A 23,789-nucleotide genomic window follows, 5' to 3' on the forward strand; every position below is an offset into this window, starting at 1 on the left:
TATTTCACTGTGCTGCTTCTGCAAATAGGCTAACATAAGATAATCATGCATTGTATTACTGGATTATATTAATTAGATTATTAGCTAAGGTAATTATGCATTGTGATTATGATATGTTAAGATCTTATCTCTTTATCTCAACCCTGAGTTGTGTGTTACTCTTCCCCTCCCTTTTGTGTTGGGGGAGCAATCAGGTTAGCCCTTGCACTAAACCATTACAGCCTTTAAACTGTCTGATGTAGGGGAATCCTACACCTCCCTTGGAAGGAGTTTATTCTAATGTCTAATAGTTTGAATGGTGAAAAATGTTTTACTGGCATCCGGTCCAAATCTTTCCAGTAGCAACTTGTGCCCTTTATCCTTTGTCTTTACCATGTAACTCTTTGTAGAAACAAAATCTCCCTCCTCATGATAGCCACTCTTTATGTACTTGTACGTGGTTGTGAGGTCTCCCTGCTCTTCTCAAGGCTGTACAAACCCAGTTGTGTCAGCCTTCATATGACAGATCTTCCAGTTCTCTGATCATTCTTACTGTCCATAGAGTTTTTGTTCAAAGTGAACCACACCCTTGTGGATTCTGGCTAATTTGTTATAAGTGAGTCACCTTATAGCTGTTTCTCCTGGAGCCATGTAGCTGAATACAGTTGCTCTGACAAATGTGTATCTTCTGTGTGTATGTTTATGAAAGTTGTACTATAAATTCAACATCAAGTGCCTTCCTTCTGGTCAACTCTGCAGTCCTCTCACCTCCAGGGCAGGCTAAAAGGAATTATAGTAGTAGCATTTTTACCCTAATTCCATTCACTTCTACAGAGTGGAGCTTTCCCTTGTAAGTCATATGCTGTAAGCAGTCTACCTGACTTATGAAAGCAAGTGTTCTACATTCACATGCATTAAGAACATACATACACATAAAAACTGGAGTAAAGTAAAACTTGAGTTTGTAACACTTCCAGCACATTCACAAATGCAGGTATTAACTGCAGTTGGAAAGAGGCAGAATTGAGGCTTTACCATTCTCTTTTTATTGTTGTGGATGAGTGTTTCTTTTAAATGAAAACAGCCCCTTTGGGTTGCTGGCCTGGTTAGCCATGGCAGGAAGACAAACGATTTTTACAGTATCAGACATGCGGTTTCCTGTCTGTGTTTAACTTTGAGCAGAACATCACAGCCAGCTGGTCCACGACTCCTCCAGACAACTAGATAATAGCCTGTAATAATTTTGCCTTTGGAATGACTGTCATCCAGATCAGTTCTGTACATTGTTCTTGCCTTTTTTCTTGTCTTTAGGTTTCTTGTAAACCAGAGCAAGCATTTTTGCAATGTTTTTTTTTTGCACATCCTATGGTTTAGAGAGGGTAGACAAAAGCTAGTCTAAAAAAGCCTGCTCAAAAAAAGTGATGGTACTCTTTTATCATTACAGTTTCTGCTAGTAAATAAGTAATTTTTCACCTGTTAATTCTTTCCTTTCAAGCTTTTGCTATAAATGATCAGTCTTCTGGCTCTTCTTCCTCCGGGGTGCACACTTAAGACAGACCAGATTTAGATTGTTCTTGGGCTTTCTGATGTAAAAAAGAAAATTGTGAGTAAGGCAACAAGTTCTAATTTCCACCAGAGGTTAGTCACTCTGTTCAGATGACTCACAGCTGAGCTGTAACTGCTTACAGAATTGGTTTATATTACTGTTGGTTTGTATCAATCTTGATGGTGAACAATAAATCTGCCTCCATTTTTAGACACAATACCTAAAGGTTTTGGGTAGTAGAAGGTGTTGGGACTCACCTAGTCACCTCCAAATCAAACACCTGTTTCTGGTATTGACTTATGTTTAAATTGCCAATCTGCAGAATAAGCAAGACACATTCAGATATGTGCCTAAACATGCCTGTCATTCTGCTGTGTCAGGGGGATTCTGAGCCTGATTCAGATCCCTGGCATTTCAGGCCACTGGCAGCTGGTGGAAAATAACTGTGTGCAGAATCACTCCACACAATGTTCCATAGTGCTAGGAGAAATAACACAGAGGACACAGGTAGCCATTGCAAATCTGACTGTGTTTATTTTTTAATACCTTTATTTTTTGCCAAACTTGTGGGTAACTGGCAGGCAGCTGTGTGTGACTGGCAAGCACCACCCTGTGCTGGAAAAATGCTTCTTACAGCAAACCTCAATGCCAACGTCTTTTAATTATTATTTATTCAAATGCCTAACGTCAGTGTTGCCAGAAGGCAAAGCCAGGGAGCAAAACCACTGGCAAAGGTTAGCCAAAATCGAGGGGAAAAAGCCCCTGGCTGGCTACAACTTGGCTAGGTAGCAGATAGGAGGCCAGTCATGGAAAAGATGAGTGCAAGATTGGACTACCATCCTCCCTAATGTCTGGTTGTGTCTGGTAGATCTTCTGCATCTTGCTTTGCCTTCTTATATTTTGACTTGTTATGATGAACTAGGTCTGTCTGTAGCCGTTTGCACAGTTCCTTGGTGTTTGGGTAGCTTTGTTCTTCAGCCTTCCCTTCCCCAGACCATCTACCAGCCTCTATTCATCAGCCAATGCAAGCATGACAAATGCCTAACAAAGTTCTTCTTTATTAACAATCCTCAGCTATTTGGCTGAGGTCAAGGCTTGTTTATCCAAAGCGACCAAGTAGGACTCTGCTTTTACTAGCCTCACATCTGACGTATTCTCCATGACCAGAGGTGGCTAGTCACTCACTGTAGCTAAAGCTGTGGGATATTTGTGTGTTATTTGAGACATGACCCTACCTGCTATGCAGTCCAGCTTTTCCCTGTTGTGCGAGCTCATTCAGGCACATTCAGCACGGTACAAAAGGGTACTGGTGTTATGTATGTAGCTGTTCTCTTGGGCATCAAATTCAAATCAAGCGAAAATGCAGTTATCAAAACTTGGAAACAGGATTTTCAGACCTGCAGTACATCTCTGATTGATTCAGAGTTGTTTTACGCTGATAACTTACATGATGATTGTGTTTCATCCTCACCTCTCTTGCCATGCTATGCAGATCTCCATGCAGCTTGCAGCTGAGATGTCTGTGGGATTGTTCAGGTAGACTGTTTATTCCTCGTGTTCCATTCCCACCCCACCCTGTCAGAACATGGGACAAACCTTTGGCACTAACAATGGAAGCTATAGTGATTATCTGAATCATCCAAACAGTTCCCTTGAAATATCAAAACTACAGTGATAGATATGAGTGATGGGTCAACAAGAACTTATGAAAATAATGAAGCTAGTGTGTCAGAGGTGGGGAGAGTGTTGTGCTGCTAACAATCTTCACATTGATCATGATCTTACTGAGTTTGCTAATTGAGAGTGCAAGAAACGCGAGTATTTGATTAATCAATTGTGACTGAGTCATTTGCCCAAACAAATTACAGCCTGTGGATTTGCAGTGTGTCAAGTACTGTGATTGCTCACTCTTTGTGGTTGTTACCTGGGAGACCTGGTATTGTTCTGCTGCCTAAACCACCACAAGCATGCCTGCATGATGCCTTGTTCTGTACCCAGATACACAGGAGATATGGATAATGTTTTTCTTTCCTTAACTTGGTATCTCTCAGTTCTCTCTAACATGTTGCCCTTGTCTTTTCCTGTCTTTCTCTCCTCTTCCTCTCTGTACTAGAGTCAAATCATTAGTGATTACATAAGTGGATCTGAGACTTAAGAGCATACTTAAGATCTGTGCACAAACAGCTGCCAGGCCATAAATACTCATGTGATGAGTTGTCCAGAGCTCAAGGAACAGCAGGAAGAGATGATTGCAGCTGGACTGCTTCCAAGTGGATTTTAACAAAGGCTTTCATTAATTTGTTTTTCTGTTATCCAACTAATATGTTCAGAAGGTAACTGTCTTGCAGCTGCCCCATAAAAGAGGTCAGTAGTATTTTATAACGTTGTGCAGAGCCTCTCTCCGGGTGTATATTGGCATTGTTCTCTGTTTCCTCTTAGGTATTTGCAGCCACAGAGTCCCACCCAATGCCTGCAGCTGTATGTAACCAAAGGAGAGGCTGTCTAATACTGAACATCTGATTCACTTAGTGGGAAAGAAAGGAAATAGAATGGAAAGAGGCAAAAGAAGCCAAAATTTTGTTTTGCACTGTGTTATTTATATTGTTTACTTCCTAGGAAAATAACCATGCAGAGCTCAGTTACAGATTTATGTAAAAACAAACTAGGCAGTGTTCTTCCATCCTGGTTGGCATATTTGTTACAATTTGCATCACTTGAGAGCTTAATAAGTGTGGGAATGTGGCCAACCTTTTATCAGGTTGTCATGAAAGAGACTTTAATAATTACAGACAGAAACAAACTGTAACTAACACTGGCAACATAATATTTTGGGAAAGGTTGAAGGGGTGAAACTCGGGCTGAGAGTAAAAATAGTGGTTAATGTGTGGCATCTGTTGGAACATATTGAAACTGGAGAGATTGATTTGTTCCAGAAAACCCCCGGCAAACAGCAGCAGCAGACGCTGTGCTGCGTAGCTGAGGCATGTACTACGGAAACGTGGTCACATCATGTGAAGTTAGAATATGTCGGCTTTCATATCACCAACGAGGAAACCTCAGCTGCAAGGTCAAAATGTGTGAAAGATGTCATGCACACACAGTGAATTAACCTGTTAGAATGTGAGAGATAAGAAGGGAATGCATCCAAGGGTGGGAGGTTTTAAACAAACGAGTGCTGTGCCAGCAAACCAGGGAATTAGGGCTTCTGGCCAATGGTGAGGGAATAAAGCGGCAACAAAATGTTTGTTCTGTCTTAGAGCTTAAGAGTGTCTTAAACCACCTGGGTGCTGAATAGCATACTTGGCAATCAGTGGGAAAAGTAAATTCTGCTTACAATAGATAAAATATCTATTCTGTCATTGCTGGCCCAGCCTTTCACTGAAGTAAGCCAAAAGGAGGCCTGCCTCCCACCCCCATGTCTAAGATGCAGCCATTCCCACCGGCTGATGGATGCATATGCATGGCTCTTCTAACATGCAACACATATAACTGGGGATTTTCCCTGGGCATAAGAGAGATGCCTTGATCACCAGATCAGTCATGGGTAATCATGTGGCAAGGGTAAAGCCACTGGCCCAAAAGGGAGAGCAGCAATGAGTGTGCCACAGCTCTCCAAAACTGCTCATACCTTTGCTGTACTAGCTTAGGAAAAATGGTGACACTGCACAATGCCCTGCACTAAGTGCTCTGAGGGCTGGTTCTGGTTTGCCAGCTATATGTGGACTGGAGAGCTACGTTCAGGTTGGCAAATAACCAAAAGCTCAAGTTCCCACATGCATAAGCAACTATCCTTTAGGGCCCAAATTCTGAGCTATGTGGATGGCAGTTCGTTAGAAAGATAGCTTTAGAAATAGGCTTTGGGGATGACTTTGCCTTGTCACTTCTACTGTTTGAGACCCTATAGCAGGCCAGGCAGACCTGTCAACTACCACAGCTAGTGTGTCTCCAGGAGGCTGCTTAAGGAGATACTATGTTTTGGATACCTTGGCAATATCCTCTTTAGACTAAAAGATAAAGACATGCAGATCAAACACAAGTTACTGGCCTTGGCAGACTTGGATTACCTAGTCCAAAGAAATGCTTATCAAATTCAGGAATTGGCTGCAGTTAGTTTAACTTCCAGGAAAATCTACAAGGAATGCCAGCAAGACACGAGTCCACTGTGGTTTTAAAATCTAGTAATTTCTTTCTTCTGCCATCAAATGGTTCAGCATAGAGCTGAGGGAGGGGGACAACTGATTTCCTGCTCAAAAAAAAACCAAATTGAGTTTAAAAAAAAAATAAAAAATCTTCATCTCCAGTGAGGGTGGAAAAGTAAAATATCTTCAAGAACTTGTCAGGATAAAAAACTGCCAGTTGGTGTGATGTGCACCATTCTAGAGTGATTATTTGCAAGTGTTTTGTGTCAGGATCAACCATCTTCCGAAGAAAAAAGCCTCCCCACCCCCCCCACACCCATCCCAAGCAGAAAAGCTTTCCACCTCCATCCATGAAGCCAAAACTATCAGAAGTTTTTAAACATATAAGTTGGGTTAACTTTCAGACTACTGTTGTCCTCAAGATAAGGATTTCAGAGAAAATGAAAGGAAATGTCAGAAGCAGACTTTCTGTCTTGAAAATCAGCATTTCCCATCTACAAATGTTTTACTCAAGATTTCCAAGCCATTTTAGTTCTGAAAATACCAAAATCATACATAAGATACATGAGACTCTGAACTACAGAATTGCATTGTCACCTGAGGATTCTTCAGCAGGGATAAACTAAATTGTCCCAAACTTCATTTCACTAAAAATGAAGCATTTTATTTTCATCCAGAAAGTAGTGCTAAGGAGATGGGCAGACTTTTCCATATCGTATTGCCTAAAGTCTTGCCCATAAACTGGCACTCACGTCACATTTAAGCTCACTTTTTGCCCAGTTCAGGATAAGCAGAGATGAAAAGCTCTTCACTGAATGAAACAGAGCCGGATTTGAACTTGGAACTCACATACCCCAGACTAGTCCCCTCACTGGGGAGGATTCAGCGCTCACATCTCTTGCCAAATTGCAGTATTTGAACAGAATTCTGTTTATGCAAAAGCATTCAAAAAGTGTTAGTTTTCACTGTTAGTTTTCATTCCAGTGCGGAATTGAAATCAAACTTTGAAACCTCAGAATTGCTGCAAAATGGAATTATCCTCCAGTTAGCTCAGAAGGCTGCTTTGTGACTCAGGAGCTTGCAAAACACCTAGATCTCAGTCCCAGGTCTGTGCCCATACTTTGTGGCCATGTGTTTCTGTGGGTTTTAAGGCCACTAGAGAAGCTTACAGTGCCTCAGTGTCAGTAAGTTTAGCCTGAGTTCTGCCCTGCTGTTTTTGCCCTGCTGTGTGGCTTTGACTAGCAGTTGAGTAAGGCAGCAACTTTAGAACTTGTAGCAGCAGCAGCAAGCAGTGCTGAAGTAGTTCTGTCCACACTAGCTGCTGCATTAGTGCTGCCCTGTGCATTAAAGTGTGGGTCATAATTTTATTGCCATTGTTTTATTTATGTTTCCAAAGTTTAATGACATTGAAGTTCAAAGGCACCTAATCCAACCTAAAGAATTTCCAGGCAAAGCAGTGTTGAAACTTCCTGACTGAACAGGGACTGTACAATGTTTCCATTTTCTTTGACACCTGAACCCTATTCCCTAAAGCTTTAAGTAGTGTTAAGGGTTGTGCAGATGGCTTGTGTGAAGTTTAAACCACATACAGGAAGCTTTCTTTTAGCTCAACTTCTCTATTGTTGTGCTATATTAATAGGCTCTTTTGAAGCTTAAGAAATGATGGATCCACCTAAATAGTTCTGAGTGGGGAAAGTTATTTAGGAGCCTGTTTGCAAAACCAGAAAGGCTGTTCTTTTAACCAGTGCCTTGCCTGCCTCTGCGGCCAGGCTCTGCACTTTCCAGTGCTCAGAAAGGAAGCTGCACTCCCATTTTTGAAATTATGGAGTATGAGTCCTAGGTACTTATTTGTAAGCAAATGAATGTATTTATTCTTAAATTCCTGTAGTCATGCCAAAAAATGTTGGGTATGCAAACCTACAGCTGTGCTCTACAGCTGTCCTGACTTTGCACACAGATTCAACAGAGTAGTAGCAGCCCAACCTTAACTTGTGCTGGAAGGGCTGATTTTGTCCTGCTCATATCAGCAGTCAAAATCCAAGGCAGTTCCAGATGTTCCTTGCTCAGACCAGCCCTCAGTGCCACCAGCTCTTTGCTGCTACTGTCCCCTTTAGTTCTGCTGGCAGGCAGCTCAGTCTCCTCCCTGTTGGGTGCTTGTTCTTGCATTTCCCAAGACTTGAGTGGGATTTGTCTACTATCCTAAAACCTGAAAATGGGCACACCCTTCATCCCTGCTGCTTCAGGTGGGGATGTGTAGCTATGTTTTTCGTCCCCTGCCTTCGTACTTCCTCCAAGTGAGGGTGCCAAAGTGGATGTGTCACTTTGCAGCAGTGGTGCAGAACGATACAGTGCTCAGGGGAAGTGGCCAAACTGCTCAGCTTCTGCTTTGATTAAAACATCTTCTAAATTCTTTTTCAAGTGACATTTGCAGCATCAACAGTTTCTCTCTTCCACACAGAAATCCCCCTGCACCCCAAGCAGAGCTTTCTCCTGTGCAGAAAGAGGAAGAGCCAAAAGGGCTGTGAAGTCTACTGGAGGCTTCTCAGCTGTAGGCCAAAATAGCACAGCCTGCTCTAGGGCATTATAGGAATGATTGAAGGCCCTCAGACAGATAGCCATAACAGTCAAGGAGTGATGGCTTTGAGGGAGTTTCTTTTCAGTTAGAGCTGAACATACAGCCAACTACCTCCAAATGCCTGGATTCATGGGGAGGAATTTGAAAGAGAGCTAATACATCTTGGACTTTTTCTCCCTCTGTTAGAAAGACATTTGTATTTCATATTTGAAATATGCTACATAGGCTACATATTGCAGCTCTGTGGCAAAGAAAAAGGGCTCAGAGAGCCCTAAAAGGGCATGTTCATCTTTGTTTAACAATATACCACATGATATAGATGAGATATTACTCAGTTCCAAGAGCAGAGTCCAACTTCAAGCAGGCTTTTCTGTAGGCAAGAAAAAAAAAAGGAAACAACACAAGAGAACCCCAAATGTTGATCAAAACTGTGTTATGTGATTGTTACACTTCACCTTGCATTCATGCCATTGTGGCCAGCCTGTAGCTGAAACTTCAAAACAGCCATCCCACAACATAGTCAGTTCTCATCTGCTGGAGTGTTTCCCAAGTTCCTTACAAAGCAGATCTGAGAGAAGGAAATGTGCATAGGAACAAGCAATGTAATTTTTTTTTTCCAAGCAGGGACATTGGACCTTCTAGAATAGAATAGAATAAACCAGGTTGGAAGAGACCTTCAAGATCATCATGTCCAACCCATCAACCAATCCAACCCACCTAATCAACTAAACCATGGCACCAAGCACCCCATCAAGTCTCCTCCTGAACACCTCCAATGATGGTGACTCCACCACCTCCCTGGGCAGCCCATTCCAATGGGCAATCACTCTCTCTGTGTAGAACTTCTTCCTAACATCCAGCCTAAACCTCCCCTGGCGCAGCCTGAGACTGTGTCCTCTTGTTCTGGCGCTGTCTGCCTGAGAGAAGAGACCAACCCCCACCTGGCTACAATGTCCCTTTAGGTAGTTGTAGACAGCAAGAAGGTCACCCCTGAGTCTCTTCCTCTCCAGGCTAAGCAACCCCAGCTCCCTCAGTCTCTCCTCACAGGGCTGTGTTTCAAACCCCTCACCAACTTTGTTGCCCTTCTGTGGACACGCTCCAGCAAGTCAACCTCCTTCCTAAGCTGAGGGACCCAGAACTGGACACAGGACTCAAGGTGTGTCCTAACCAGTGCAGTGTACAGGGGCAGAATGACCTCCCTGCTCCTGCTGGCCACACTATTCCTGATGCAGGCCAGGATGCCATTGGCCTTCTTGGCTGCCTGGGCACACTGCAGGCTCATGTTCAGATATATTCCTCCAGTAAGAGCCTTTAAAAAATTGTGGGTTTTCCTCTCTTCAACACGTGGAGAAGCAGTAAGGGTGTCTGTAATCTGTGATGAACTTTCAAGTTTTGTTTTTTCAATTTAAAAATGTTAAAAGTTTAAGATTTACTTTTTTTTTTTCCCCCTAAGGGAAATCACTTGAAAATAAGGATTTGTGGTTTGTATAGATGTCAAAGAAAGGATTGGTTTAAAAATCTTCTTTTTCATAAATGAAAGAAATTAATTCTTTGTAGGTGCTGCTGGTGGTTGCTGCTGTTCTGTGGTTGCCAAAAGCATCAGTGCTAGAAAGGCACTTCCTCTTCCTTGAAACCCTGTGAGAGAGGCCAGAATTGAACTTGCTCTACCTCTGATTGATAAACCTTCCAGAGGAAGCACATCCTGGTTCAAGACTCAGGCCTTCTTCCAAATATAGAAGAATATACTCTTCAGTTGTCCTGTCACCTGCCTTTGAATAGCTGATGTTTCCTGCTGTTTGCCAGCTAACTGTGTTTCAAATGGAAAAGTGATTATGAGTGAAATTGGAGGGTCAGAGGTATTGCTTGTTCTAACTGTAAATTCTTTTCCCCCAGCGCTTTCAGCACCTTCATTTTGAGAGGCACAGAGCATGGGAAACAGAGGCTTGTGGCTAATGTATTTAGTGTCAACTTCCCTTCAGGGCTTTATTAAACTTTTGCTTTTCATACTGACTCATTTGGCCTGGTACACAGACCCTGAGTCCACGACGTTGCTGTAAGCATCCATCAGTATGTCATGCTACTAACACAAGACTCTTGCTTAACTATGGTTGCAGCTTTCAAGTATCATAGTCCATTCAGGCCTTCTTCCATGAATTCCCTCTCTCTTGGAAAAATAATACAGTACATTTGCTCAGACTCAAACAAATAAGCTGGAAGAGTACATTTCTGTGTGCCAAATGAAATTGGGTTCAGATAAACTCTGACCCTCTGTCATTACCTTCAGAACTAAACTTCCTTTGACACTGTTTATCTTCCCTAAAATATACCAAACTAGGTCAATTCTGTATGTGACAGGTCAGTGCTCACCTCTAGAATAATATTCTATACTGTTCCCAGATCACACCCCTATTCTAGAGTATGTCCCTATTCTTCTATTCCCTACCCCTCTGTGTTCCACCTAAGAATATGACAGTGTGTGGATTGCACTAGCTGAGGAGTTGGGAGCAAACCATCCACTGCTTTTCAATAGGGCAGCCAGTGCACAGCCAGCATGTGACATACAGAGGATGTTTTCATTTACACAAAGCCATGTAAGTGGTGCACAAGTGGGTGACAGTTCTCATATGTGTCATATATACCTTATTGTGCCTGCAGGATTCAAACACCTGTGTGCATGCAGGTGTTTGAATTTGTTCTAGCAGCACTCATTCATGTCCATTGAAGTATGAGAATGAGTTTTGGTTTTCAAGATGTATATGCAGGCATACATACTGTGCCTGAATATTATTAGCCTGCAGGCTTCCTGAGGATGTGTTCACGTGGATCTGACTGAAATATACTGGATCTGGAATGATAACTGAGCAAGTAGGAATTTGCATGCTACTTATTTATCAATCCAGTTCTTAGAAAAACTAATGTACTTAGTGGTCAAATAGGCAGATCTGTCAAGAATACATTGACAGAGTAAGGGCAGGAGACTGGTTATTGTCTTCAGGAAAGTAAACTTTCATCCATAATACAATAAGAGCTTGAGAGAATAACAAAGCTATTGAATTACATTTGGTTCTTGCTCATTCAGGTCCAGCTTCTTAAGAAATAAGCAGACAGGGAAGTCTTGGTAAGTGGAGGCAGGATAGCTGTGCTAATTTTTATTACTGACTGTCATTGGAAGAAATTATGTATCACATGCTGGATAAAAATTACAGGTTTTGACAGCCTCCTGTATCATTTAATGTATACCCTCCTTCTGTTCTTCTTTCCAGATGACCCCCATAAGCCAGAGGAGAAAGATGAAATTTCCAAAGTAACAATCATAAGCCTTGTCCCATTACTGGTGATTTCTGTTGCTGTGATTGTTATCTTTTATGCCTACCGCACTCATAAGAAGAGGAAGCTCAACAAGGCATGGGAGAAAAATGTTAAGCCTAGGAAACATAATGACTGCAGTGATGTCTGTGCCATTATGTTGGATGATGACCGCTCAGACATCAGCTCTACCTGCGCCAACAACATTAACCACAACACAGAACTGCTGCCCATCGAGTTGGACATTGTTGTTGGCAAAGGAAGGTTTGCTGAAGTATATAAAGCCAAATTGAAGCAAAACACATCAGAGCAGTATGAAACTGTGGCAGTCAAGATCTTCCCCTATGAAGAATATGCCTCTTGGAAAACTGAAAAAGACATTTTTTCAGATGTCAACCTCAAGCATGAGAGCATCCTCCAATTCTTGACAGCTGAGGAGCGCAAGACCGATCTTGGGAAACAATATTGGTTGATCACTGCCTTCCACGCTAGAGGAAACTTGCAGGAATACCTCACAAGGCACATTATCAGCTGGGAGGACCTCTGGAAACTGGGTGGGTCATTGGCCCGAGGGATTGCCCATCTTCACAGCGATCACACACCCTGTGGGCGTCCCAAAACGCCTATCGTGCATAGAGACCTAAAGAGTTCCAACATCCTGGTGAAAAATGATTTAACTTGCTGTCTTTGTGACTTTGGGTTGTCCCTCAGGCTGGACCCTTCTCTGTCTGTGGATGACTTGGCTAACAGTGGACAGGTAAGTTGAAAGTTTGAAGGTGGGATGCATATGTGTGTGGTACTCATTGATGTGTCAGTTCCTGGGATGAAAAGAAGAATTCTATGTTGCCAGTATTTTTATATATTTTTTAAAAATAAACCATATATATATATATATATATATATATATATATAAAGTATGTCTTTTATATATATAGAATAGAATAGACCAGGTTGGAAGAGACCTTCAAGATCATCAAGTCCAACCTATCACCCAACACCACCTAATCAACTAAACCATGCAAACAAGCACCCTATCAAGTCTCCTAAACAACTCCAATGATGGTGACTCCACCACCTCCCTGGGTAGTACATTCCAATGGCCAATTACTCTCTCTGGGAAGACTTTCTTCCTCACCTCCAGCCTAAACCTCCCCTGGCACAGCTTCAGACTGTGTCCTCTTGTTCTGGTACTGGTTGCCTGGGAGAAGAGACCAACCCCCACCTGGCTGCAACCTCTCTTCAGGGAGTTATAGAATAGAACTGTTATAGAATAAACCAGGTTGGAAGAGACCCTCAAGATCATCACATCCAACCTATCACCCAGTATTTATAAACAAAGAGGCTTAAAAAAAGCCTTAAAACTTAACAGCTTGGCAACAGTGAGAAACGCGCAATGGAAGCTTTGTTATGATCAGAGAGCTGCATACGCCTATGGTCCTCTTTATGCACTATGCAAGTGTGTATGAGCTTGTTGGTGCTGCTGCAAGGCACATAGACATGTTTGACAAGGAGATGCTTCACACTGTGATGTTATGCCACAGCTGGCACTGATGGCATTATAGTTTTGTCTGAGTAGACCTGCTCCTAGTGAAACCCAGCACATGTGAAGTCAGCCTTCTATCCTTTGGAGGCATGAGCAGATAGCTAGAATGATAGATAATACCTTTAAAAGGCTAAAAAAAAAAACAACCCATATGATTATGGCACTTTCTCCAAATGCAAACAAGTCCAAGAAATCTCAAACAAATATAATTGCCCTGTGGTTGCTTTTTCAACTAACTAACACAGAAGACACCCAACTGCTGCACAAGGATGCCAAGGAGATGTTTATGAATGCTTTGAAGATCAGGTTTTTTTTTCAAGTCAATCTCTAAATATTTGCTCTTCTAATGAAAACTGTGGTATGAATTCAAAACATGTGTTGTTAATTAATTCATAATAATTTAATTAGCTCTGTATTTATATGTGTATTAATATTTATATATTTATATGTAGGTGCCACCAAGCTCTGTCTGTTTACACTGACTTTTACTTCACACAGAACTAATATTTTGGTTTAGAACGTTTTCAGGGACAGTTTGTCAGTTAGCAGTGCTCTGCTGAGCTCACAGGAGCCTTTGTGTTGTTTGTGAAATGGATGTCATGGGGCTCTCTCAGGGACTGTACATTTACTCTGTGGCTGCCTGCAATTGCAGACTCAGTAACCAAAATGATCTTTTGCAGTTCTGCTTACCACTGGGCTCTGGAGTGGTTGTGGTAGTGAAGTCTACAAATAGCTCATTTGAATTGCAGGTCCTACTGTATTTGTCCTTGTTTGTCTCAGTGATTAACCGGTCTCCAGTTTGAAACTGTCTTTGCCTGATCAAAGACTTCTTATATTTGCAGTTTTTCAAGGGGGATACGTGTGTTTTTTACACCTACTCTGTGTGAGTTTGTCATTTGAGAGCAAATTCTGAGTGATCCAAAAATTCTTCCTTAAATCCTTCTGATAGACACTTAAACATTTCCTTCTGTAACACAAGGCCATCGTCTGGATTTCAGCAAAACTGCTAAAATCATTGCTAAAAATTGCTCAGCATGAATAAAGTTTATGTGGAGAGCTTTTCAAACAAAGGGGCTGGGGGGGGGGGGGGGGGTGGGGGGTGGTGGTTTGTTTCAAATGTGTGCTTCCCCATTCAGTATTTGTGTATTTGCTTTCTTCTGCCAGGCCTGCATTTGCCACTTTCTTTTCTAAGGCTACCATGAAAAGAAACAGCTAACACTGTAATATGCAGTGCAAAAGAATACAATGTGGGTTTTTGCTTATCTGAAAGACAGTCAGTGAACAGCAATTGCTTCGGGCCCAAAGGGCAGAGTTTATCTTTGAACAGCCAAAGAGTGAGAAAGCTTGTTAGTGTCAAAATTATTTGCTTGAGGAACTAAAAAAAAGGCCTCTTTTTTTTTTCCTTTGGCCTTTTTTTATTTTCTTTTCCCCTCATTTACCAAGGGAGGTGCAAGTAAGTTAGTTGCCAGGACCATGCCAGATTCTCCTGGCAGCAGAAATTATGACTTGTGCCAAGTATGGCCTGTATTTTTGGATAGATGTCAAATGGCACCATTTCTGTGAAAGCTGAGGCTAAATCACAGCAGAATCCAAACCATGAATTACAATTGCCACTCGTGAGCTCTCTCCAATCTCCTCTCCTGCTCTTCTGTAGGTTGGCACAGCAAGGTACATGGCTCCTGAGGTTCTGGAGTCCAGGATGAACCTGGAGAACGTGGAGTCTTTCAAACAAACAGATGTGTACTCCATGGCTTTGGTCCTCTGGGAAATGACATCTCGCTGTAATGCTGTTGGAGGTAGGTGCCACCTTCTCTCTAAAAGTATGTTTGGACAGACATGCTCTTGTGATTGTCTGGAGAGGGTGTGATTCTTCTTAACTCTTGTCACTCGTTCTAGTACACCTGGATGCTGTAAGTTATCAGAACTTTAGTAGTATGAGAGGCACATGTGCATGAGCAGGCTTGATGAGTGAGCACCTGGGGGCATAAGAAAATTTGTTCTTGATTGCTGTGAGGGTGAATATGCTGTTAGGTAGACCACTTTCAAGGATAATCAATGTCTGTTTTTTCTTGTAACACCTTGAGCAGCCATGGATTTACTCAGTCTGGTTAACCTCACTTAGAATGATGGAAACATAACGTATTTTGAAATATTAAGACCAAGAAGTGATAACTGCCTCCCATTTACTTTTCATGGAATGTTAATTATGAACCCACCTGAGGGCCAGTTAAGTGTTGTGTTTACTGGCCATAATCAGTAAGGGTGATGGTACAGAAACCCTCCTGCTTTCCCAAAAGCCCCCAGCTGCTGCTCATCATTTTTCATCCCTATGAAAAATCAAGGGATGCTTGTTGTGTGAAGAAAAATAATTGGAACTGACCGTCAGAACAGCTCCAGGAAGAGCCACTCTGCTTGTTCATATTCAGTTATTTCACTGAAACAAAATCTCCATTTTGGCTTTGCCTAAAGCTTCCCCAGAATTCCTACTATGTGGCTCTGTTATGTGCTAGAAATCAGAAGTTGCTGTTGGGATGTCTGCATTACATATTGCCATGTCTAAAGATTTTCACCTTACTTAAGGGACTAAAGTGAAACTAAGTTACATATAAAATTCTCCAGTCTGCTGGTATTGTCTAACATTCATTCTAACAAAAACTGCTGCACAGTTCAGGGCTCCCACAGGCAGCTGAAGGAGCAGGGCTGTAAAAGGTAACACTAATGTGGATATTATAGTAGGTATGCTACTATGGTTTGATTTATTACTCTTCTTCCAAAACCACAGAGGATTCCTTTTCATTAGACTTGGCACAGTTGCACTTTGAAAAGCTGGCACAGAGACAAGAGTCTTGCTGGCTAAAGCAGTACATTATGGAAAAGATAGTGGGAAAGCAGACTCCCATGGGAAGATGTGCATGGCTATTTCATGTTTCTCTACTGACACCCATGGGGATACCACAAGGGTGTCCACTCTGCACGCTATCTGCATGGCTGCATCTCAGTGTCCACATGCAGGCAGGAGAAATGCCTCCACCTCAGTCTCCTCCTATGTCAGACCAGCATTTAGTCTTACTGTGTGGGTTGGTCTGTGAGCCACAGATTTGCCCCTGTTTCTGCCCTGCCAAAAGAGCTACAAAGTGTGTGTACGTGCAAATAGCTAGTGTTAGCATAAAGGCATGAAACATTTTTCTTTTCTAGTCAAACATTTCATGGAAAAAGCATCTGGGGCTTCAGGAACTGAACCTCAGTCTAGCATATTCTCTTCCAACCCTGACAGTTCTGTGATATTCCAAGGCAAACCTATCTACTTTCAACTGTCGTGGTCATGCCTGTTTCTAAACGCATTGGCACACCCTCAGCCTTTCATTAGCACTTTGTAAATGTGGCTGAGGAGATTTAGAGCCCAAGAAAAAGGATCTTTGCCCTCTCTCTTCAGCTCTCTCTGTTTCTTGCATTTAGGAACTCACCTTATTAATATAAATATGAGCTGCTCACTGTGGAGTCTTTTATCTTTGCTGATGCCTGAGCCCCTTCCTGTTCATATTTGCTGAGTACAGTGAAACGGCGATTGTGGGAAGAGCAAACCTTATGGCTGCTGTTCTCAGAAGGCAGCTGCCTAAAAGAGGATGTAAAGGGAGTTTCATAAGGAAGGAAAATCACCAGCGTGTTTAGCTAAAAGGGTCTGACCCATTATAACCTTGAGATGAGCTGAAGTCATTTCAGGAAAAGGAAAGATTTCTCTGGCCCAGCATCGCCTTTGTTTCTGAGGTGGAGCTTAGCTCCCACCCACATCCTAGTTTCCCCTATTCATTTCATCCCTTAGTCATCCTCCAGAAACACATTTCTTGAATTTCATTTTGCTCTTTCTGTTATCTTTCCAGGGGCTAAAGTCTCCAGCAAAATCAAAGCAGTACTTGGGTAGATCTGTGAGAAGTGAAACTTGGGCTGAATGTCTTCATCCAGAGCAGTTAAATACAACTCTAAGGATGTAGCTCCTTTAACTGTTCATTGGTACTGAACTGCAGATTTTTCCCCTGGTTCCTGTTGTCTGCCTATTTTTGCAACCAGCTGGTGAAATACCCTTACAGTGACTCATTATTACAGCTCCCCTCCACTTTCTCTCTCCATCTGTCACTCGTAAGACTCCCTCGTCTCCTCCCCACCTTTCTCAGGAGCTGCCTCTACTCACGCAAACCCTTCTTTTCTTCCTAAGCTGTTAGGCACTGAGGGAAATGACCCCTGTATAAGCCAGGGTAAGCTGACCTGATTGCAACCAGCCTTTGTAGAGGAGCCTGAAAGATACAGACACTGTATCTGCAGGGCAGGCTTGGTTGTGGTGTCAGCTTCCTGTCACTAGAGAAACTTGTAGCAGCTTAGGGGACAGGAGTGGCAGTCTAAAGCTGAAGCAGCAGCATTAGCAATTTTAATTAGGGAGTGGAGCATGGCGGGGGCGGGGGGGGGAGGCTAATTGCCGTTCAGCCCCATAAAGGTACAGTGACTTAGTTCCTTTAAAAAGGGAGTTTTTAGGATTTATTTGTGAGTGTGCAGGTGTTCACTAAGTGCGGGAGGCAGTGGTGGCAGGTCCTTTCACTACAGGAGCTTTGTGAAACACAGTCTCCAGGCTATGCCAGGCCTTTTCAGTCAGCAGACATTTAAACAAAAATAGCCAGCAGCAAATCCCTTCTGCGAGGCTGCCGTAATAAATAAGCAGGTGGAGATCGGCTTTCAAGGAAGGCCGTTGCTGTTCATTGTTACTGCGCTGTGCTAAATATGGAGAAGCAGAAATGGGGCACGAGGGAAAGGGAGACAGAGGTAAAGATCGAGTTTGACTGATTTTTCACTAGAGTATAATTTAAGAGGCATATTTAGAAACTCAGCAATGCCACTTTGGGGACAACTTCGACTGCTCCACTCTGCCATTAACTTGGTATTTCTTTCAGCGCAACAGCTGTGCACCAGATGCTGCACGTTGCAAAAAATACCGTTTTCATCTCAACCACTTGCCTTCAGTGACACAGCTTTGGTGACTGAAGCAAGTGTAGTTTCCCTGACAGCCTCCTAGAAAGAAAAGAAAACCATCTGGTTTGTATCGGAGTTGCTACGGGTGGGGAGCTGTAGAGGGTGGCAGGGGAGAAAGAGAGGAAAGGGAACTTCTGGATACATGGAGGTGGTGAAGAGGGTGAAGAAAACACAAACCCCTCAGAAAACAGTGATGATGCTCGTAGAGTATTTTACTGCCTGGAGTGGTATCTGGCTTTGGTGTAGCAGCAGGGCTTTGTTTGAAATGGCTGCCTTGGTTTACCAGAGCTGTGTTGAATGTAAATAAAAATACTGATTAATCTTAGGCTTACTTGGAAAGAGCCACGCTTTGGTAGCTAAACATTTGAGCATCCTGTACCTTGTGAAATGCTCAGCTTTCACCATGTTGTTGTGAAGAGTTAACAGTTCCTGGTGGCAGGGATCATTTTGATAGCCTAGTGGGTCTGTGCCTGTGAATTGGGCCCTTTGGTGTCTGCAGCTGGTGCCTCTGCCTCTGTGGAGCGGAGCCCAGTTTGGGCATGTCTGCACTGTTCTGGCTTGTGGTGGCATATAACCGTGAGCTGGTATATCCACATGGTACAACATCACCCCATGACAGTAACTCATGTCCTAAAAATTCTGTATGTCACCACAGTAGTATGTGTAAGGCAGCAAGTGTGCCCATGGGAGCAGTAGGTAAGATCACTGCACTACACTCCTGTGTGCACTACACTCCTGTGTTGAGTGCTGGTGCGTTCTGTTCCTCTACTTTCCCACTTCAGGATGCAGCACACAGTGAGTAAGCAGACTGTAACTGTACACTGATAACAGAGCTCAAGCACTCCCAAACCTTTGGAGGACTGGCTGTGTCTTTGATCATCAAATGTGAAGTCACTTAAAGCATGTCTGTGCAAGGGAAGCTGCACAGTGAGTTCATTCATCCCAACACAACCTCACCCTTTCCAGCTAGCAGCTGTTTTCTGAAGGAGCAGAATGGTGAAACCTAGGATAAATGTAAAGTAAACATTTGATAGCTCCTTAAACTCAGTGATAAAATGGCTCTTGAGTCCCTGCATGATCCCTTTGTGCAATGGATAAGTAGATCCACCATACAAATTCCACAGATACAGTCTGCATGCATGCACACAGGTGAGCGTATGTGCATGGGCTGTCACAGTAGTGCCACCACCAATTTATCTCTTTTGTGGCTCTCCCCATGTATAAATTCTAAATGGAGAGATGTTTCAAATTACTATAAAGTTCTTGAGCACAAGCCCACTGCTGTAGACTGTACTTCATAGTTGATTTTTGGTGGTCTCCTTCCACCTCACTCCTGCTTTGTAGAAGGAAATGACCCTTCCAGCATGAGTTGTCTCAGAAATGAGCAAGACGGATCACAAGAGGGAGTGTCAGCAGGGTTTGTGGGTGTGCTTTTCTGACCCAAAGGAAGAGAATTTCACTGCAAAGAAAGAACTTAGAGCAGAAAAAAAAAAAAATTACAAGTAAGGCATATTTTTCATGAGGAACTCATGACCAGATTTTCCAAAGCATTCATCAGGAACAGCAAATAGGTTTTCCATAATGTCTCTGTTCAGGGCTAAAAACACAGTCCTAGCCTTTCTGAAAGTTATGGTCAGGCCACTGGCAAAGGGAGCCAGAGGTACAGCAATTACTAGTGCAAGGTAGCACACAATCATAAAGGTTAAATCCTGGAGGTTAAAATTGAAGGAATCCTGCCATTACTGAATGCTAAAGGTAGCGTACCTCATGGTACATGAGGTATTTTATGGTACCTCTTGTCATTTCTTGGTGCCTGGATGCAATCAAACGAAACATAAAAGATCAGCATCTGTATGCTGCCATGCCCAAGCAGCTAGGCACAAACCTGCCTTAAAATGGCATCTTAAATCTACTGTAGTACATCAAGATGATCCATGAGTAACTCCAACTATTACTGCAAAATGCCTGACGCCTGAGATTCCACAGCATGAGGATGATTTACGGTGAGAGGATTCGATTCGGTAGGCTTTGCTTTCTAAGGGAAAGAAAAAGCAGATAATAAATAGGAAGAAGATGTTGCATGCTTTTCAAACCCAATATATGACTATAAAATTCTTACAGTGAATTGGCATCTGGCTTCAATTTCTCTTTCTTTACCATTAAAAAACCCAAACAAACCAACAAACAAAACAAAACCAACCAAAACCATCAAAACCTTCTTTACATTTAGAAGAAGAGTATTCATAGCATGGAAAGAATTTATCATAGTTTCATAGTTTCATTCAGGGTTGGAAGGGACCACAAGGATCATCTAGTTCCAACCCCCCTGCCATGGGCAGGGACACCCCACACTAGATCAGGCTGGACAGAGCCTCATCCAGCCTGCTCAAACAGGAAAAAAGTATTACAAACCCCTTGATTCTCTGGAGGGATTTCCCTTCTCCCACTTGAACCATTTCATGAACTTGAATGGCCTTTGGATTAAGCTCAGTGAGACAGAACCAGTCAGCACCACAATACCAGATTCCCTCTGTTGGACATTCAAACCCCTCTGACTCCTCATACTGCAAAGTCTTGAAGCTTTGGCTGGTGTTCATGACAACTACCATAATCAAATTGTGACTGAGGAAGATGGTGCAGGGAGTACCCATCTAGGTCATGCTATTTACATTTTCTCAGCAAACTTCAATATCTTTGTAAGCTTTGACAGATGGACATACTTGCTTTGTAGTCATTATGCACACACTGAACAGGAGTCCAAAGTTGACCAGCAAGATGGCAGCTTCCCAATTAAGTTATAGAACTGACATCTTGTAAATTTGCTTTGGCTGAGTAATCTCTAATTCAGATTGATGTGGGTGAAACTGGTATGACTTCTTGTAGAGGAAGGAATGCAAAGCAGACTTGAGTCTTAAAGAAAGTAATTTATCTATGAGAAACTAGGATTTGTGTTTTGGGACTATAACCACTTTCCACAGTATTGTCTGGACAACATACAGTACCAGACAGTTCAGGAGGAGGAGAGAGCACTTTGCAGGGGGCATCTGTGAAGTGGTCTGCCACACTGCCCACAGAGTTGTTTGCAGCCAGTTCTCTGAATGTTGCAGCACAAACTTTAATATGCCTTCCAAAATCTTTATTGTGTCTTGGCTATTCCTTCTCAGCATTGGAAATGTCCTCTCTTTTGCTGTAGCCTACAGTATTCATCTCCTGGCCATCACAAGCCCTATGAGGAGAGGCTGAGGGAGCTGGGTTTGCTTAGCCTGCAGAAAAGCAGGCTCAGGGGAGACCTTATTGCTGTCTACAGCTACCTGAAAGGAGGTTGTAGCCAGGTAGGGGTTGGTCTCTTCTCCCAGGCAATCAGCACCAGAACAAGAGGACACAGTCTCAAGCTGTGCCAGGGGAGGTTTGGGCTGGATGTTAGGAAGAAGTTCTTCACAGAAAGAGTGATTGGCCATTGGAATGTGCTGCCCAGGGAGGTGGTGGAGTCACCATCACTGGAGGCGTTTAGGAAGAGACTGGATGGGGCGCTTGGTGCCATGGTTTAGTTGATTAGATAGTGTTGGATGATAGATTGGACTCGATGATCTCAAAGGTCTTTTCCAACCTGGTTAATTCTGTTCTATTCACATAGAATTGAGATCTACAGTCTGAGATTTTGGGGGAAAGTCCATCTTTTGCTTATGTTGAATATTACCTTGTTTTTATCATGAGACAATCAGGATTCAACCTGCATTATCTTGATCATGACTCATTCTCGGTATTTTACCATATGACTTCTTACCTTTCTCTCCAAAGAAAACAAAGCCAAGCTTTAGAAGTTCTTCCCATATTTTCTGAGAATTTAATCTTTGTTATCACCCTTCTCAAAGCTTCCTTTTACCCTTTGAGAGGAGTGAGCAGCACTGGACACTGCATTTGAACTTTGGTTGTACCATTACAGAACAGTACTGTGCCTCCTGTCTTTGTTCACCACTCTTTACACATCTTCTGGGCACTCACATGCATCCTTCAGACTGCTTTGTAGATTGCACTTCAGTTTTTCTTGCCTTCCATTAATTCCTAGAAATAAGTAAGAGGCAGCAGAACAAGCCAGCTTCATAAATCTTTATCTAATACTAGCAAGTCATTAGCCCTGTGAGTAAAGTCTCCATCTGTTCCCAAAGAAACCACAGCATTTTCTACACTGTGTCAGCATCTACTATACTATTTCCGCTCTCCAAGATTTCTTGAGTTTTCTCCAAGGGTCCCATATGTCTGCCTCTTCCTTTCTCTCTCCAAAGCAAAGAAAATATGCAACATGCAAACAAAAACTAGAATGACAGCAAACCTTTCAGGACACAGTGCCCCCTGGGTCATGAGCCAAAACTGACCCATTTTGGGAAAGAGGCCTAAAAAAGGAACAGGCTATTGCATTCTACAAGGGAGCATGGCTCAATCATAAACAAGGGTGGCATAGCAGCTTCCAGCACTGCTCCTTACTGTATCTTTATTCTTTTCAAGCAACCGATTACTCCTAGCAGTCTGATACATTAACATCTATCATGACTTAGATAGATTTCAGTTCATAGTTCAGGTGGTAGGCATGTGTAAACTTCAGGTCATCTGAAGGGGGCCAAAGTAACTAGTTGTTGAAAGCCTGACTCAGGCAAAACTTACCTTTAAGCTCCTGTGTTTTTCCTCAGCACAGATTGAAAGGCTCACAAACCATTACACTTACTCTGCTGCTCTGACTGTTGCTAATTTGATTATGTATTAAAGGATTTAAATGAAAATTGTGTAGTTGGCTAGGAAAGTAAAAGAGAGGGATTGGGTATGTGGGAGATACACATTTGAAATGTTTTTGAAAATGTCAACTGGCTTTGCTTTGTTTGGAGCTGGTCAAGCAGAACAGTGGCACTGAGCAGCTAATCAGTAGCTCCTACTCCTCCAGAGAACAGCCAGCTCCCTTCGCACTTGGCACCAGCACAACACAGCTGAATACCCTTGTGTTTGCTTATTCTCTTGGCAGAAGTGAAAGACTATGAGCCCCCATTTGGCTCTAAAGTACGAGAACATCCCTGTGTGGAAAGCATGAAGGACAACGTCCTGAGAGACAGAGGGCGACCCGAGATCCCCAGCTCGTGGCTTAACCATCAGGTAAGAGCACCACGTGTGAGCAACTGGGCGCCGAACGGCACATTTAGCTGCTGCCCGAACCCGAGTCTTAGCTCCGGCACATTTAGCTGCTGCCCAAACCCGAGTCTTAGCTCCGGCACATTTAGCTGCTGCCCAAACCCGAGTCTTAGCTCCGGCACATTTAGCTGCTGCCCGAACCCGAGTCTTAGCTCCGGCACATTTAGCAGCTGCCCAAACCCGAGTCTTAGCTCCGTGCCCTGCCCGAGAGGTTGGACCTCACTCTTTGGATTAGAGCTCTTGTCAGGCAGAGACACTGGTGCCACCTGTGGTTCAGACACCGTAGTGCTCTGCACCGTGCTTACCCCAAAGCCCTGGGATTTCTGCTGCCCATTAGTGTAATCTAAAAGCAATCAAAATAAAAATATTGGAAACCTGAGACCCAACAATTATCCAGACAGACACAGAATAATTAGGGCCTCAAAGCACACTGTGTGCAGGCTCTGAAAGGTCAAAGGGAGCAACTTTGCACATGGGCCTCTTCAGCAGAGAAAACAAATCTCACTATCA

At 42.9% G+C, this 23,789-nt stretch overlaps 1 protein-coding gene across 1 annotated transcript in view; it reads left to right on the top strand.

The window, feature by feature from the left end:
* Positions 1 to 23,789, top strand: part of TGFBR2 (transforming growth factor beta receptor 2) — a 66,860-nt gene that overhangs the window by 36,062 nt on the left and 7,009 nt on the right. Inside the window, exons 5-7 of the mRNA XM_068152907.1 lie at positions 11,503 to 12,302; positions 14,743 to 14,884; positions 23,116 to 23,243. Coding sequence (XP_068009008.1) covers positions 11,503 to 12,302; positions 14,743 to 14,884; positions 23,116 to 23,243 — 1,070 coding nt within the window. The remainder of the gene's footprint in view (positions 1 to 11,502; positions 12,303 to 14,742; positions 14,885 to 23,115; positions 23,244 to 23,789) is intronic.

Source organism: Melanerpes formicivorus, unplaced genomic scaffold, assembly GCF_026170545.1.
Source record: "Melanerpes formicivorus ecotype bairdi unplaced genomic scaffold, bMelFor1.0.p_v2 SCAF_24, whole genome shotgun sequence".
In the NCBI taxonomy this organism is placed as follows: domain Eukaryota; kingdom Metazoa; phylum Chordata; class Aves; order Piciformes; family Picidae; genus Melanerpes; species Melanerpes formicivorus.